This window comes from Hippocampus bargibanti, linkage group LG02 (assembly GCF_051943395.1).
Source record: "Hippocampus bargibanti isolate YZ-2025 linkage group LG02, ASM5194339v1, whole genome shotgun sequence".
NCBI lineage: Eukaryota > Metazoa > Chordata > Actinopteri > Syngnathiformes > Syngnathidae > Hippocampus > Hippocampus bargibanti.
Genome location: NC_142735.1, coordinates 27420365 through 27438286, shown reverse-complemented (window position 1 = coordinate 27438286; position 17922 = coordinate 27420365). Strand labels below are relative to the sequence as shown.

The following is a 17922-nucleotide window of genomic DNA, read 5'->3' as shown; positions in this document are numbered from 1 at the left end:
CCAAACCCACCCATCCATCCATCCATCCATCCATCCATTCATGCATTATTTATTTATTTATTTATTTATTTATTTATTTATTCTTTTTTTCCCAGCAATTGTCGCTTTGCCGCCCGTGTGTAAACTCAAGCTCGCTTACACAGGTGCTGTGGATCTTCATCTTGAACTTATCAAAGTAGAGCCATTGCCGGGCTTCGTCTGGGTCCAGGTCATGGTAAAAGTCCCGCGCCGCGAACCCAAAACTGTGGAAGCGCAAGTCGGGGGTCAGCAGCAGACACGTGGGGCTCTTTTGATTGGCTACACCGGGGTCGCCGCCTTCCCAGCGCCTGGACATAACACATTGGAGAGGGGTGTGTGTGGGGGGAGGGAGTGTAAATAAATAAATAAACTTAAAAAATAGATTCACGCACAAGAAGGCATCTTACTTCATCATGTGAATGGCTTCCGAATCCTCTGTGAAGCTGAAAGCGTAGCCGCTGGAGGTTGTGCCAAAGTCTATGGCCACAACAACTGAGAATGGACAAGGCATCCGCGGTCTGACCTCCACCCTCTGATGAGCAAAAGCTCAAATGAATAAGCAATGATTCATCAGGTGTCGACAACTAAAATCAAAGTTTCTCCTTGAGGGTGTGTTATTTATTCAGGAATTGAAAAGCATGACATGGAGCACCATTTCCGAATTTGTCCGGGTTTGGTTTTTCTTGCGGGGGAGGGGGGGGGGTCAAGCTCCGGTCGGACTTTTGGCAATGTTTTTCCCTCCCTCGCAGGGGCAGCTTTTGCCTTTTGTACAGCTGCCCCCATTTCAAGCTCAGATATCATATTTATTCGAGTATAACGCGCACAATTGTCTACCTAAAAAATAACTCGAAGTTTGGGTGTGCGTTATAAATGAGGCCTGGGAAAAAAAAATCTCATATACAGTGAGACCTCAACTTACAAACACCTTATCTTACAAACTTTTCATCTTACAAACGTCAAATTTATGAAAATTAAACCTTATAATAAGCATTATTTTCATAATACACACCCACCACGGCTGGCAGAGTGATCTTCGGCGGAATCACACGACCGAACAGCACCAGAGGTTAAGTTACCAACAGTCCTTATGGAAGGTGACTCTCCTTCCATAAGCCATCAACAACCATCAAAAAGGTAAATAAAACTTTATTTTACAGCACAGTTTATTTCTTTAATTACAGTCCTCGTGTAATGCGCCTCTCTTTCCAAACAGCAATTCCCTTTGACCTACGACCTCCAACGCCATTCCATCAAGCCATAAACGACCATCACAAATGTAAATAAAGTGACTTTATGATACAATGCAGTGTATTTCTTACATAACAATACAATAGCACATGTATTATACGTAGAATAAGGTATGTTGTGTGTAGTTTTAAAGCTTATTTAGTTGAAAAGTATATTTTATGGAAACCCGGGAACGGATTATTCCCATTTTAATGGTTTCCTATGGGAATTTCTTTTTTGAGATACACACTTTTCGCCTTACACACTCTGTCTGGGAACCAATTAAGTTCGTCAGTTGAGTTCTCACTGTATATTTAATGCTTTATCCCTTCCGGGAGGGGGGAGGCGTTTCCATGGCTATTCTGTTGTTAAGGTGCCCTTTCGTTTCGATTTTCGGAAAGACCTGGATCACGCGCATTCCTTTTTTTTTAATTGTCGATTACCATTTCTTTAGCTACGCTTCATTTCCTTTCATCGCCTCACCCACACTGAAACGTGAGTTAAGCATTGCTGTTTTGCACAATTACCAATATCCAGAGTTTCCATTCAGTGTTCTTCATATTTTAATTGATATACTGTTACCCGAAGAAAGTGAAGACGTTTACATTGTCAATAAATGATTTTTATTATGGACGCACACATGTGTTGCCACTGACAATGCTAGGTCTGAGCTAAGAAAAAGTGAAACAAAATGTTATACCAGTGTCTGAAACTTATGACAAAAAGTTAGCGGACACAAGGGCAGACAACTCTGAAAGGTTGCCTGCCACATTTTTCACAACTTGAAACACAATAAGACGATTAATCGCAAAAAAAAAAAAAAACATTGTTGCGAAGTATAAAGGATTTTTTTAAATTAAGGAAGTACCTACCACAAATGCTCCCATGCTTAATTGATGGTAAATATCCCTTGCTAAAGATTTTGTTCCAGTTGTCGTTATGTTGCACAATGCAATGTTTGCGTCGCGTTGTCTGCTCAAAGCCACGCGGACTCCTCTTTCTAAGCGGCTTTTAAAACTTTCACGACAATTTTCAGTCTCGGTATAGTCCGAAGCCCGAAACAGGCTTCTGATTGGCTGCCGTGCCGAGTATGCAAATTGTCGATCGATTGACGATCGATTGACGATCGTTCGTTTGGCAATTTGCATTATTATTATTATTATTATTATTATTATTATTATTGTTATTATTATTATGATTCAATAAAGCAAAAGTAGTTTTTGCTTTATTGAATAAAACAAACGTTTGATTTGAAAAAAGTAATCATTTTTTTTTCTTGAAGAGGTTGTCGGCCACCCTGGCCGAGACATTTTGAAAGTTGTACGCCCGTAAAAGTTGTACGCCCCGGGCCTCCGGGCAGACGTTATTCCAATTACTGGTTATATCGATTTTTAATTGAAAATTCGGGGCGCACATTATACACGTGTGCAAGTTATACTCGAATAAATACTCCAGATCCATATAATTTGATTTTTTTTTTTTTTTTTTGAAACGAGAGTCTAAGGTTTCTTATGCTGAATGTTTATGTAGTCCAAAAAACTCAATCTTCTGTGGGTCCTGCAATTTGAGTGAAAATGACAAAAGCCCTGGCACTGGAGTGGACACATTTTTGCACATCGTCTGGTGGTGAATGAGTTACGTTTTATGACTAACCATTTGCATGTGCGTGTGTGTGTGGTTACCGGTGAGGGTGACGGAGTGAGGGGGGCGATGCTGCAGTCGGTTGTTGGATTGGCGGATGTTGAGGGCACTGATAATTTGTCACCTACAAAGAAGAGAGAACAAATGAAGAGATGATGGACCGAATGCCAAGAAAACGTAGGAAAATCCTGCTTATCGCACGGCGCGCGGTGGTGGGGGGTTGCTGACATGCACTGATAAAAGTACCGCAACACTTCTCCTCCCTGCTCATTATCAATTTAGCGTGTAAATACACTTGGCTTGAGATGTGGGACCAAATGAGTGGAATGTCTCGGGAATGCCACGGGAAAAATCAAGTGGGAGAAGCAGATGCGGAGGTCAAAGATAAGCGCCTTGACATCATCATAACAACATTGCCGTAGGAAATGACTCTCTCACTTGAGGATGGGAGGCTGCCGGGGTCCGGCTGCTCCGTGTCAGCCATTTTAACTTTACAGGTGCCGTGATCTGAGAAGGAGGGCAACACGATTATCAAGTCACGTCATGTGACTGCGGGGAAGGTTTTCAACCAAGTTGCACAAAAAGATGCTTTTTCATTACAGTCTTGCTTTTGGGATCATTGTAGTTGTAATTAAACACAGGTGAACAGGCAACATTGCATGACAAGCACAAAATCCACACACATTTCCCTGGCGCTGTTGTTCCTGAACAACACTCCAAATAGTCTTTAATCACAATTTTGGATTAGTCTTTAATAGCCTCGCAGTGGAGACATTGACAACTTTCATCAACAACGTGTATCTGAAAGGTTCCATAAGATGATAACATCAAAACGAGCGTAAATACTTTAAAAACTCACACTCTCGGAGTTCTTTTGTGTCCATCAGGAGTTGAGGATGCCTTTCTTCAAATGCAAAACGGTCAAAGAGTTTCTTGCTGGAGCAAAAGGCTCACTTTTTTTCCTCCCCGAAAGGCGGGGGGTTGGAGTTGGAGGCGTTCAGTGTGTGCAGCGTCAAACTTTTTTCTCTCCGCTCTGCACTGGAGGGGCAGAGAAAAGTGGTGAAACACACACAAACGGGTAACAGGAATGGGAGCACTGTGACAGCACACGGGAGGGCATTTACCCATGTTTGTGTTTCGTGTGTGTGCGCCTGTGTGTGTCATAACACACACACTCACACACGGCACACACACACGTAAACCACAGCAGAGTAATTCAATTTTACAATCTGGAAGCCATTACCTGACATGCATCCCCCTCGCTGCCCCAAATCCAAGAGGCCCCGATACGGACCCCTGCCATCACATTGCTTTTCTTCTTACTTCACGTAACCCGTTGTCGACTGTGTCGTTTACTCTTGCGTTTGCTGTGTTTTAGCAGTTCGCAGCTTTACCTTGGCTGTGATGAATCAATGACCGCCAAGACAGAAAAACCTGAAACAGATGGCAAACGGCTCTCAAGATCTCTGTTGCGCCTTTGAGGTTGATGCAGGAAGCCAAACATAGGAAGCGATGGAGTCAGGTGACAGGAAGGGACCCATGTACAGCAATCCTCTCATGAATTCCACATTATCTTACGGACCCTGGAAGTCCTGAGAAAACCAAGGCACACGCCTAACACACACACACACACACACACACACACACACACACACACACACACACACACACACACACACACACACACACACACACACACACACACAAATCAAACAGAGTGATGTTAGTAATGCGTCAAATTCTAATGTGTTATTCTAATACAGTAAATAAAATGACTTTTTTTATACAATACATTAATTACAATACAATATCATATTTATTATTCATAAAATAAGAGAAAAGAAGAAGAAGAAAAGAAGTCCAAGATGGCGCCCGACTTGGCAGCCGTCAGCAAGTGCTCTCATGAGCCTTGCTTTTTTTGTTTTTGTCTTTTTTTTGTGTTTTCTTTTGTCATTTTGTGTTATTGTGCATCATGTGGAATGGATATGCGTTGTTTTCAGCATTTTTGACCATCAAGGAGGAGACTGTGCTTAGCGGTTGCACCTTTTCGGCAACATGCATATGCCAGTACTGTTTCTGAATGGGAGGAATGTCATTCGACTGTCATCGCTGGGCAGCTCTGGGGCCATTGTGCTTTTTTGCGCCTGTAATGGGCAGCATCTTCACAGCCCCGCTTTGTTCAGCGGAAAGGTCGGTGCTGTTGGACAGTCTGCGGCTGGATGGATGCATGGCTTGAGGAGCCCGCGATAAGAAGGAAGGAGCGTCAGCGCAGAGCGCCGGTGCGTATGTGGAACTGTTGCGGCTTGGAATTTAAGCGGATTTATGTGGGACAGGAGATGTGAGACAATCTCTTTTCGTCAATGGATGCTACAGCTGCGAGTTTGCTTTCAACTTTTAGCTTGTAGTCGACGTGCACGTTCCACCATGATGTCCCTGATCCACTGGTGGAAAGACGCTTTGATCCTCTCCTCTTTCATCTAGAACTGCTTCATGTCACAAAGAGGGTACAGCGAGTGCTGAAGAATGAATGACTCTCTGTGTCTTTGTGTGTCATGATCTGGTTGGCGACCAACGGGGGGCGCTGTCGCCCCCGCCTACACCTCACAGGTGCTGGTCGTCCCGATCAGATTGGCGACCAGCGGGTAGCGACGTCAGCCCTGTCGGCAGCCTCGCAGGTGCTGGTCGTTATAATCAATGACACTTAAAGGACACCTGGCACGATCATCCAGTGCCGATTCATTGTTTGTTTGCTGCTTGGTTGCAGCATGCATCGTGTACGTGTTTGTTTAACCTTGGCGGGCTTTTACTTTTGGTCTTCTTTTGCTACTTTGTAATTTTTCCATTCAGATCATTTTGATGTTTTACATTTTGTTCCTGCTGACTTTATTTTAATACAATTTGTCAAACAACCTCCTGCTCCCTCCTGCCTGCTTTTTGGGATCCGAACCCGCCATCACCACCTCGAAAAACGTGACATTGTGTTGTCATATTATTTGTTATTTAGTTTTTTTTAATGTTCTTTTGACTTCAAGACGGCGCCGCGAGAGTGGCTGCCTTTCCAGCAGCTCGTGTATTTCTTTTTTCTACTTTCATTCCTTTCATCACTTTGCTGCTGTGAAATGTAAATTTCTCCATTGTGAGACTAATAAAGGCAAATCCAATCCAATCCAAAATAAGGTATATTTTATGTAGTTTTAAGGCTCATTTAGTAGAAAATTATGTTTTATGGGGACCTGGGAAGAGATTATTCTCATTTTTAATTGTTTCTTATGGGAACTAAATGTTTGGCAGACGTTTTTTTTTCATCCACTTCAAATCTGAATAAACCTGAACAATCAAGAGGTAATATTGATACATATGTTAACATCAACTGGGTCACGACGGGTCAAGTGATGTTGGTGTGTGCGGGTGGCCCACTCATAAAACAATCTCACTCTGTATCACGGTCGTCCTCTCCTGTAAATTTCAGGCATTGCAACCTCAACATTACTGCCGCTCTCTACCGTGAAATGCAGATGTTTCCTGAGAAGAGCACCTCTGGGATTCAAACCCATGACCTTACGACAGCGAAGTAGCCGTAAAAACTACTACTCACATCTTTACCAGATTCTACAAGATGCTAAAATAACATTTACGAAACCTAACATGTTACAAGAAGAAACTCGGGCCTGATGATTTACCAATCGAGGTATGGAAGTGTCTTGGAGAGGTGGCGGTGGTGTTCCTGACTGGCTTATTCAAAAAGATCTTAGATGGTGAACAGATGCCTGAAGAATGGAGACGATGTGTACTCGTGCCCATTTTTAAGAACAAGGGAGATGTCCAGAGTTGTACTAATTACAGAGGAATAAAGTTGATGAGCCATACAATGAAACTCTGGGAAAGAGTAGTTGAAGCTAGACTAAGAGCAGAAGTGAACATTTGTGAGCAGCAGTATGGCTTCATGTCAAAAAAAAAAAGAGTTCGACAGATGCAGTGTTTGCTTTAAGAATGCTGATTGAGAAATACAGAGAAGGTCAGAAGGAATTGCATTGCGTCTGTAGATCTGGAGAAAGCATACGACAGAATGCCCAGAGAAGAGCTGTGGTATTGCATGAGGAAGACTGGGGTGGCAGAAAAGTATGTCAGGGCGGTGCAAGACATGTATCATGACTGTAAGACAGTTGTGAGGTGTGCTGTCGGTGTGACTGAGGAATTCAAGGTGGAGGTGGGACTCCACCAGTGGTCAGCTCTGAGCCCCTTCTTATTTGCTATGGTGATGGACAGGCTGACAGACGATGTTAGACAAGAATCTCCTCGGACCATGATGTTTGCAGATGACATTGTGATCTGTAGCGAGAACAGGGAACAGGTGGCGGAGAAACTAGAGATGTGGAGATATGCCCTCGAAAGGAGAGGGGTGAAGATCAGTCGCAGCAAGACGGAATATATGTGTGTGAATGAGTTGGATCCAAGTGCAAGAGTGATGCGACAGGGAGAAGAGATAAAGAAGGTGGATGATTTTAAGTACTTGGGGTCAACTGTCCAGAGCAATGGAGAGTGTGGAAAAGAGGTGAAGAAGCGTGTCCAGGCAGGCTGGAGCGGCTGGAGAAAAATGTCAGGTGTGATGTGTGATAGAAGGCTTTCAGCTAAGATGAAAGGAAAAGTGTATAAAACAGTGGTGAGATCAGCCATGATGTTTGGACTGGAGACAGTGCCGCTGAAGAAAAGACAGGAAGCAAAGTTGGAGATGTTGATGTTTTCTTTGGGAGTGACCAGGTTGGATAGGATCAGTAATGAGTACATTAGAGGGACAACTCATATTCGAGGCTTTGGAGAGAAAGTCCGAGAGGCCAGACTGAGATGGTTTGGACATGTCCACAGGACAGAGAGTGACTATATGGGGAGAAGGATGCTGAGCCTTGAACTGCCAGGCAGGAGACCGAGAAGAAGACCGAAGAGGAGTTTTATGGATGTTATCAAAGAGGACATGAAGGCAGCTGGTGTGAGAGAAGAGGATGCACAAAACCGGGTTAGATGGAGGACATTGATTCGCTGTGACGACCCCTGAAGGGAAAAGCCGAAAGGAAAAGAAGAAGCCTTCATCGGGACAAATGTTTCTGCTTAAACGTTCATTTGTCAAATATTTCAAAACAACCCGTATTGATTAAAAAGACCGCAAGAACATGGAGCTATATTTTGTTTACTTGTGTGAATGGAGCAGACGACGGGGCATGCGGATTGGGTGAGCAAATAGTATTGCGCCATGGAGCTGATTGACGTTTCTTCGACCAATGGGAATAACGTTTAGCTGGACAAACACGACACGGCAGAAGGCTCGACACCCCCGAACGCTGCGGTGGCTTTCTCTTGTTTGAACGCTAACAGAGTGTCAAAGAAGACACGTGATTCAAGAAAGAAGAAAACCCGAACGTTATCACGGCGTGACATCCAACAGCGACAATCGTTTATCCGAGCGGATTTGTCTCTTGTTTACGCTTTCAAGTTGTTGGGTGAGTCCGTTTTGTCTGCTCGTGAGAAGTTTGCCACAAGACGACAAAAGACCGACAGTCTGGCTCTTCGTTATGCAGAATAGCTGCTTCCCTCTTGTGACAACATAGAAAGACTTTTAAGGCAATTCTACGCGGCCCCAACAAGTCAACACGTGGAATTCTCCCTCGCACATAAACGTCATGCAATAGCTTATTGTTTGTTAAGTCTGCTGTTTTGATTACTCGAAGTTCAAAATGAAATGTCATTTACATGCTAGAATGTGATACTCGAGCTTTTACGAAGCCACGCAGGCATTTGTTTTTAGTAGGAGCAATGCTGCGTTAAATATTTGCTCGGAATTTTGGCTTCCGGTTGCGTCACAACAGAGCCTTCAAGTGAATAAACGGAAAACCAATTTATTTTAAGACAACGATTACTGTTGTCGACAATCGACATCACAGACATGAAAAGCGGGTTTCATACAGACACCAGTTAAAAGTCTACGCCAAATATGGCACATACATATATTTGTCAATGTATATCGACTGTTACCCTACATATAAACACTCACTCCATAGCTGTAAAAGCCTAACGAGGACTTGAACGTGATGTTCAAATGGGCGTTAATGTTGTGTTCCAACAGTTTAAAATCATGAATTCCAACTTTATAGTAGGGCTCGTATGTAGCATAACAGAGAGTAGATTGCGTGTTTGTTCTTATGCCGCGTTCAATGTACCCTTGGTTCAGTTTTTTTTATCCCACATTGTCGATATTTTTCTTTGATGTTAGACTGAACCCAGTTAGTTAAATACGGGAAACAATAATGGGCAACGATCAAAACGACTACGATACAATGGCAGTAAATAAATAAATAAATAAGAATAACCCTTTTTGCCAACCACGACGCTCAATGCAGATCACGTGACACCCCAGGTTTCTCGCGCTAGCAAGGCGGCTAACAAGATTTAGCTAACTCGCGCACCATTGCCGTGCTGCATTGAAATCCCGACGGAAGCATCTCTCAACGCTCAGTGATCGAACCGACGTCGGTGTCACGTCACACGTAGAATCGCAATTGGAGACTACGATGCCAGGTAACCCGAGTCTCGCTGGATGTCGAGGTTTTGTACTTTTTGCTTTTGTCGGTGCAAAGCGATTGCAATCTCAAGAGGCAGCCTTGTTTTTGTTGACCTGTTTCGGTGTTGCTGCCATGCTGTTAGCATCGCGCTAATGCGTAACGTATCTCGCGTCTTTTGTTTGTCGCGCACGGCGATCAAGTTTTGCCATCGCTTGATTGGAAGTGCGGTGACGTTGTGTTGTTTGCGCTCTTGATGTTTGGTTAGCCGCGTGTGATAGTATCCAGTCTGTCTTTTGTTATGGATGGCATGACGGCCGTCTTTAGGCCTGCTCCTTGACAGCGCCGCTCAGCGTGTTTGCAGCTGGGCTATTCGAAATACTCCACCCCCCACCACCATCCCTAAGCTAAATGAGACGGTTCAATCCTTTTACCAACTTTGCAGGTAGGCCCAGGCGTGCACCTAATTTGGCCCGTTAGCCGTGTGGAGATGCTAGCAGGCTCGAAGCCACGACGCCGTCTGCGTTACATAACTTGTTATGAAGCCTCGGATGCTCTACGCGGCGAAGACGTTTATTTATCACTTGAACGCCCCTTCTCTAAACAGCACCATGGCACGATTCCAATTGTGTTCAGTACGTTTTAAATTTGCCGTTAATGTACAGCGTTGGAGCATGCAGAATGATTGCTTTCAGTGGCTATGGTACATCTCTGAATGCTTTGTTTGTAAACCTGTTGAGCCAAGACGCCTGTATTACATTGAACACGCCTCAAACTTTATAAATATAGCTTTTGTAGCCCAGTATAGGAACATGAAAATGTTGTGCCTGTGACAATACATTTCTTGACCACCAATAAACTGTCGCAGGATCCCAAATTTTGTCATGTTGATGATTGTGTACAACAAAACCAGATGCATCTTGACACAATGCACCGTTGGCATGTTTCTTCCTTACCTGCCAACTATGCAGGGTGCAGAATATTGTCTTTTTTTTTACTAGAATGTGTATATGCCACATTTAAATTTTATAACCTCAACTCTGTCATCCCACGCAGAGCCAGCTGAGATGAGTGGTCCTGAGGTGGCCAAGACACCGGGAGGAAGCGCGCCAGGGAAGGAGGGCAAAGAGCCGGTGGCCAACGGCCATGCGGGCGACACTGACTCCAATCCCTTTGCAGAATACATGTGGATGGAGAATGAGGAGGAGTACAACAGACAGGTTTGTATGCAATTGTTTTTTTAATAAATAATACTGACACTGGGTTTCTGCAGCTAAATCTCTGAAAACATTTAATGCAAATAAAACTAAATTCATGGCCATGTAGAACCGCATACACAGACCTTGAGCCATATATCAAATGGAACATGCATATGCTGCATGGCTAATTTAAAATTAACCACACATTCTTCCATTGTTTATCCACTAAATATTTTTTTCAAATGTTTTTCATTATTTTGTTAAATTAATGAGGGTTGAAAATATGTTTACCTAATACAAGTAAAATTGTATGTATATTTTTTTTACTTAATTGATGCAGTTGTATGTTATACAATTATTTATTTAACAGTAAAGATGACTTTGAAGTTGAAAAGAAACTTTACAGTTAAAATATTCAGTCAGATTTGTGTGTGTGCATATATATGTGTGTGTATATGTATATATATGTACATATACAGTAAAGTCTCGTTATATCGATAGTACTGCTAATTACCATACTATTTCTATGAACGCAAGGAGAAAATTTACATGCCGCAGGATCGAATATATCGATAGTCCGGTTATATCGATATTTTTTCCGACTCCCGAGAATATCGATATAACCAGACTTTACTATATATGTATATATATATGTATACACACGCAAGGCTTTGGGTGGCATAAATAATAATACAAATAATAATAATAAAATAATTGTATATCATTTTTAGATAATGTATTTAAAAAATATTATTAGCATTGGGCGTTGGCGACACGCACTAATTTACTTTTAAAATGAAGAACAAATAAATTGCAAAGTATATCACAAGATCTATGTGCCTACTACAAACAAGTTGTGTTTTCATTGAATTACCGCTTCTGCTTTTTATTACCACATGAGTCCTCCATCTTCACACAATCCATTTAATGACTTTAGATTCTTTTTAATGACCTGCCGAAAGAAACCGTCACGTTATTTGACCCGCCTGCAGGTGGAAGAGGAGCTTCTGGAGCAGGAGTTTCTGGACCGATGCTTTCAGGAGATGTTAGAGGAAGAAGACCAACATTGGTTCATCCCGTCGCGTGATCTCAACAATCAGGGGGTGGAGCAACTGCAGCAGCAGCTCAACGGCTTGTCTGTCAGCGAACACCACAACAATCTGGAGGAAGTGGCGGTGAGAGAAAAAACACAAACAACATCCGTCACTGTGCGATGTTAATTTTCTCCTTTCTTTTCTGCAGAGGAAAAGCATTTTGAACCCTGAAGCAAAGGAGTTCTTCCCCGGGAAGAAATACTAGGAGTCCCCCTCACCCCCATGGAGCTTTCACACACGTGCACACACAAACACACACCAGTCCTCACTTATTCTCAGAGACTCTGGCGGCCATGAGTGAGGAAACACCTACACGAACACACACACACACACACACAGTACCACTGTGTGTTTAGGCCCAGTTGGGGGGTGAGGGGACAATTCCTTCTTCTTTTTTTTTCTCCCCTTTTCTTTTCATTTCCTGTTTATTTCTTGTAAACCGAGTGACATTTTGGAGTGGGGGGTGGGGTGGGAGGGGGTGATAACATGTCCAGCCCTATAATGGGCGCCAGTGCATCATTGCATTCTGAATACACGTCAAGGCTTCACAGAGCACGTCGACACGCCCTCTAACGACCCCTAGGAAAATAAGGCAGTTACCAAGGAGTGATGCCAGACTCAACAACTTGACCCCACCCCACAACCCTCCCAAGTATAACAATTAACTTGAAAATCGACCTCACATACATTTTATTTCATCAAATTGGGGTTTGACGCCACAAAGGTTGAAGGTTTCCATACCAGCGAGGTGACTTCTTGTACTTCTAGGGGACGAGGTGGGCGTCTCGCTGCTCTGTCCGGCCGCTCATGTGATGTCACAGAGCCAGAAAAATGTTGGGATGCTATGCATATACGCAATAACGCCGATCCAAACTAAATACTTGTGCAGGTCTGATTATGTGGCGGGGGTATGGGCAAGGTATTTGGCATGGACCACCGACGTTGCTTATTTGTTCAGCATCCCAACAAGTGTCCATACTCTCATCAGGTTTTGAAAATAGCCTCTCCACATTACGTTTTTGTCCTCCTCATGCCGTTTCGAGGACGGATGTTTTGTGTCTACTGGATACAGTGACCGACCTGGGGTGTCTGCTTCGTCGTGTAGCGTCGGAAGGAAATGTGTCGGGGCATATTGTCAACGTCATCGTCCGCCCGGTTTAAACGCCGCTAAATGGCGGACTGCAAGGTTGTCCTATGTATGAGGAAGTTCTTCTCAGTAGCCCGATTTGTCGCATGCCATAGGAAAAAAGGTTACAGGGGTTTAAAAAAAAAAGGGTTCATTTCTCAATTTCATTTTTTTCCTGTGTGATACACACTGCTGTTAAGGAGTAGAAAGATTTCACTTGGACACTTGTCAAGTTCAGTTGAACATCGGGTCAAAGCAGAACCTCCTCATGTGGCGCGGCACCCCGGTGAAGCTAATAGGAATGTTTGCCAGGTATATTGTGCAACAGAAAATCTTTTTTTTGTTTGTTTCAAGCTTAGTTGACAGAAGCCGTAAAAGAGGTCCAAAGACACACAGAGTATTAATTTCAATAAAAAGAATGAATAAAGATATTAAAGGCAAATGCATTTGGAGTTTTTTTAAGACACATGACCAGGGCCTAGAAAGAAAGGATTGTAGTATTGGCATTTACCCTCAGAAAATACTGTAGCTCTTCAATCTTGAAAAGTATACACAGGTCAAAAGAGTTGAGTTTCATTCGCTTTTGTATGGCATGAGCGTATCTTGAAAAGCGATTATAATTTGTACAGAGTAAAATACCCCCCCTTGTGGATTCACTGACATCACTGGTATACAGACTTCCAAGATGTTCAAAGAAGTATGCTCTTACTGCCCACGAGGACGACGTTGCTCTCTTCACTGCTTGCTATTGCAGGAGTGACGGTAGAAGATGTCGACGTTGGCTGCGTAGTCCACTTTTAAAAGTGCGCCCAAATTCCGTGCTCCCAGGCTTGCTCCTCCGAGTGCAGAGGACTGTTTCAACGCCAGGAGGCTATATCCACGGAAACGGGTCTTGAGCTCATCAGATGACGCCGCCTCGTCCAGGACCTCGATGAAGCCTGTGCGCAAGGCAATGTGATAAGTGATACAGATAGCAGGAAAGAGCAAAGTTGACGGATGTTGGGCACTGACTCTGTTTCAGAAGCTTCCAACTCTTCCACACGGAGCCCACGCACAGAATGGGCAGGCCAAGGTCACCATTGAGGAGAGGCTGAGGGCAGGATATCATGGGGGCATTAATAAAGGAAATCATTGATGATGCAAAGCAACGGGTGCCTACGATACCTCCTGTGCTGCAGGTAGAACGGCTCGCACGTGTTTGCCCAGGGCTCTCCCAGCTTGCAAGAACACATATCGACACAGAGCATCTCCAGCGTCTGCACCTTTGGCAAACAACCCAGTATTTTTAATGACGTGAAATATTTCCACTGATATCCCAACTATTTTGTTTTCAAATGGTTCAATTGACTGAACACACAATTTAAAATCGACTGTCGTCAGAATTTTTGATTGACCTTTAGCCAGTTTCTCACAGAAACCAGCAAAGTAGGACTTCTGGAAGTTTGTGTAGAGGTGCGGGAGCATGCCCATGAGGTCAGACACCTACAAAGGATTAGTAATCAGATTTGTACACGAGAAATCAAAAGCATCTGGCCGATTCGAATCAAACCTCACCGCAAAATACTCCTCCATGGCTTTCCTCACATATGACACATCATGAGGGGGCGTGGCCAACTTGTCTCTGGCATCAAACACGGTCTTGACAGCTAAATGTGCAATCCAAAAGGCTAGGGGCGTCATGTTAAGAGAATTAATGACCCGTCAGCTGTGTTGCTTACTGTACAGTTACATTAAAAGGACAACAGACGTCATTTTTTTGTTTTTTAACTGACATCAGTTTTATAGCATCTAAAATACCCAAAACATGCAGTAGGATATTTTTAGTCAAAGGCAAAACACCAATAAAAATGACTTAAAGTGTCAAAAATGTGCAAAAAATTGAGCTGCGAATTAGGCATTTTCAGAAAGTCCCGCCCCCATTTCGTGACATCACACCAAGACGTCTTGCATTGCTTGTGAATCAAAACAATGGCTTCAGATTCGGATAATATGCTTTCTTGTTACACCTCCAGTTATGAATAGGATTCAAATAGTTCTGAATGGTAAAGCATACATGTTTGCAATCGATTAAATTCTTTATTTGGGCCATTTTGAGGCAACATTTGGGGACAATCTCTCACAAAAAAAAGAGGCAAAAAATGGCGACATCCTGTGGCCACCTCCGTTTCCACAGGCTGATAAATTCTTAAATGGCGCTGGACGCCCTCTAGCGGCTTTTGGGTGCAACACGAGGTCCCCAGACCAAACAACTACAGCAAAATACATTGACGTGATGGAAGGACAATGCGTCCTTTTCACGGTCAGTGGGTGGTCCTTTCGTGACGTCACGTACGGACTCGTCACCAACTCAAAAACAAGACTTCCTGAATATTCAGCATGAGTCTTAAAACGTAAAATATAGCTATGTGCGGTGGAATCTTATTAAAATACGCTCAGTAGAAGTAATTTGAAGTGATTTTACAAATTATGGACACAACTTGTCCGGGGACGTCGGTTGTCCTTTAAGTGCTATTCTACACTTAACTTTCTACTTAATATTTTGTTTTTAAACATCGGTTGTACATATATGAGGATATCTGCGTATGATAGTTTACATTTTGCAGGTCTGATATGTATATGTGTTTGGGGATATCCAGGAAATGTCTCTTGGGAGAAATCAAACCAATGTTGATCGGTTGGTTGAAATTCTCACCAGATCCTTCGTCCCCCATCATGTGACCCCAACCCCCACAGCCAACCTGGGACCCGTCTGGATTCACTAATTTGCAGTTGGAGCCGGTCCCTGAGATTAAGACGACGCCACCTGGTAAAAAAGGGCAAATCTTTACACTGTGGTCATCAAACTTTCAGGATGCTGATAAAGTATTATTATTATAAAGCTGATGCAGATAAAGCCACACCCACAGGGTGCAAAGTATCAATCCAGTTTCAACAAACGGGTAGAAAGATGGCAAGTGTTGATTTACCGCGGTCACTCGCAGTGGCCATGGCGCCGATAGCATCGGTCGTGATGAAATAATGTTGGCTGAGTTGAGGATGCAGACCTTTCATGTGAGCAATCAATTTGTCAATGGCGTCCTTTTGCTCACCCCCACTCAGAGACATGCCCTACATGCACAAGAAAACATCAGTCAAAAATCAATCAAGCACGGTTGTGCAGAAAAAGTGCATCTGACCGACCAGCAAGCGCAGCGGAATGTTTGGATCCAGTCCTGCCGCCACTTTGGCTCTGCGGACCATGTCGTTGATGGTTTCGATACATTTGTCCACCCCTACCAACTGTACAAAATACAAAGGGAGTTTGAGAAATAATGGTCAAACACAGCTCCAGTGAAGTTGGGGTGCTGGGTGAAGCATAAATAAAACATAAAACAATTATTTGCAAATCATGTTTAACCTATATTTCATTTAATACACTACAAAGCCAAGCTATTCCACATTAAACCATATTGTTTAGCACTGCGTTACATCACTTTTTCGTGAAAACATTCGATAAACGTTTGGATTGAATTGGATTTGCCTTTATTATTCTCGCAGTGGAGAAATTTACATTTAACAGCAGCAAACTGTGAAAGGACACTTGGGAAAAAATATGAAATCTAGTTTACTGTTTTCAAAACGAGTACAGTAATCCATTAATTTGGTGGACAAATAATAATGAGATGAGATCATTAAATAGTTTAGTGGTTTCACTGGCACAATGGCTCTGTGAAAGAACACAGAACTCCCATGTCAAAAATTTGTTGAGAATAAAATTCTAAATCAATAAATAGTTGCTGAAAAACCAGTAAAGTTGATCGCTTTGAACATCAGATATCCTGGCTTGATTAGCAAATAATTGTATTCCATTTTTATGTTTCTTAAAGGACAACCGACGTCTCCGGACAAGTTGTGTCCATAATTTGTGAAATGCCTTTAAATGACTTCTACTGAGCGTATTTTAATAAGATTCCACCGCATATAGCTATATTTTACGTTTTAAGACTCGCGCTGAATACTCCGGAAGTCTTGTTTTTGAGTTGGTGACGACTCCGTACGTGACGTCACTAAAGGACCGTAAAAAAGACACATTCTTGCGGTCCTTCTATCACGTCAATGTATTTTGCTGTACTTGTTTGGTCTGAGGACCTCGTGTTGCACCCAAAAGCCGCCAGAAGGCCAGAAGAGGGCGTCCAAGCGCCATATAAGGAATTTATCAGCCTGTGGAAACGGAGGTGGCCACAGGAGGTCGCCATTTTGTGCCTCTTTTTTTGGTTGAGAGATTTACCCCCAATGTTGGCTCAAAATGGCACAAATAAATTCTTTAATAGATTGCAAACATGTATGCTTTACCATTCAGAACTATTTGAATCATATTCATAACTGATGTGTAACAAGAAAGCATATTCTCCGAATCTGAAGCCATTGTTTTGATTCACTAGCAATGCAAGACGTCTTGGCGTGACGTCACGAAGTGGGGGCGGAACTTTCTGAAAATGCCCAATTCACAGCTCCATTTTTTTGCAGATTTTGGACACTTTAAGTCATTTTTATTGGTGTTTTGCATTTGACTAAAAATATCATACTGCGTGTTTTGGGTATTTTAGATTCTATAAAACGTTTTTCTGATGTCAGTTAAAAAACAAAAAAGTGACGTCGGTTGTCCTTTAAATTCAACAACCCAATTTAATTAGAAGGGGGTTTTAATAAGGAATAATTTTGCCCACCCAATGGTTGGTGGAGGGTCCGTCGGTCTCTGCAAGGATTCTTCCATCTTCTGCCACCAGGACCGCTTTGGAATGGGTCCCCCCACTGCAAGCGCACAATAGTTACTGACACACGTCTTTCGAAACTCACTCGAATCTGTAGGACCAAAGGCTACAAAGCGGTGACAATGAAGGAAATGCAACCACCGGTTGTGTCTTTTAAGATACACAGACCTGGATATCAACTACAGTAAAACATACTGCACGTTTAAAATGAACGATAGCAACGTCGTTTGAACATATTTTAAAACTCACCCTTCAACGCCGCCGAACACCGATGCCATGGCCCACTTCCTGTTTCGCTCCACATGACGGCGACGATCT

General features: G+C 43.0%; 3 protein-coding genes across 5 annotated transcripts in view; 1 reads left to right on the top strand and 2 right to left on the bottom strand.

The window, feature by feature from the left end:
* Positions 1–10599, bottom strand: part of hspa12b (heat shock protein family A (Hsp70) member 12B) — a 20352-nt gene extending 9753 nt beyond the window's left edge. The window contains exons 1-7 of one of the 3 annotated variants that reach the window (XM_088990625.1): positions 10468–10599; positions 4130–4500; positions 3746–3924; positions 3325–3393; positions 2928–3010; positions 426–550; positions 140–326 (exon numbers count right to left, since the gene is read on the bottom strand). In XM_088990625.1, the coding sequence (XP_088846751.1) occupies positions 140–326; positions 426–550; positions 2928–3010; positions 3325–3393; positions 3746–3770 (489 nt within the window). In that variant the 5' untranslated portion in view covers positions 3771–3924; positions 4130–4500; positions 10468–10599. Of the gene's footprint in view, positions 1–139; positions 327–425; positions 551–2927; positions 3011–3324; positions 3394–3745; positions 3925–4129; positions 4501–9868 lie in introns of all 3 variants that reach the window. The other 2 variants (XM_088990628.1, XM_088990627.1) reach the window with 2 other exon arrangements.
* paip2b (poly(A) binding protein interacting protein 2B) lies at positions 9295–13295 on the top strand. Its single transcript, XM_088990631.1, has 4 exons — positions 9295–9453; positions 10491–10654; positions 11626–11808; positions 11876–13295. The coding sequence occupies exons 1-4, from the start codon at positions 9447–9449 to the stop codon at positions 11930–11932; spliced, it is 411 nt and encodes a 136-aa protein (XP_088846757.1). The 5' UTR covers positions 9295–9446; the 3' UTR covers positions 11933–13295.
* nagk (N-acetylglucosamine kinase) lies at positions 10656–17922 on the bottom strand. Its single transcript, XM_088990630.1, has 11 exons — positions 17854–17922; positions 17560–17644; positions 16034–16132; positions 15820–15961; positions 15546–15656; positions 14408–14520; positions 14248–14335; positions 14018–14115; positions 13865–13943; positions 13563–13791; positions 10656–11793 (listed from the first exon to the last, which is right to left on the bottom strand). The coding sequence occupies exons 1-10, from the start codon at positions 17880–17882 to the stop codon at positions 13589–13591; spliced, it is 1047 nt and encodes a 348-aa protein (XP_088846756.1). The 5' UTR covers positions 17883–17922; the 3' UTR covers positions 10656–11793; positions 13563–13588.

Bases quoted from the DNA above. Each gene is read 5' to 3' on its own strand.
- nagk (XM_088990630.1), bottom strand. From the start codon at position 17,882: ATGGCATCGGTGTTCGGCGGCGTTGAAGG. The intron at 15,962-16,033 runs GTCGGTCAGATG...TTGTGCATGTAG, and splicing joins ACATTCCGCTGCGCTTGCTG to GGCATGTCTCTGAGTGGGGG. The intron at 14,116-14,247 runs GTCAATCAAAAA...TGTTTGCCAAAG, and splicing joins CTGTGAGAAACTGGCTAAAG to GTGCAGACGCTGGAGATGCT.
- paip2b (XM_088990631.1), top strand. The intron at 10,655-11,625 runs GTTTGTATGCAA...ACCCGCCTGCAG, and splicing joins AGGAGGAGTACAACAGACAG to GTGGAAGAGGAGCTTCTGGA. The intron at 11,809-11,875 runs GTGAGAGAAAAA...TCTTTTCTGCAG, and splicing joins ACAATCTGGAGGAAGTGGCG to AGGAAAAGCATTTTGAACCC.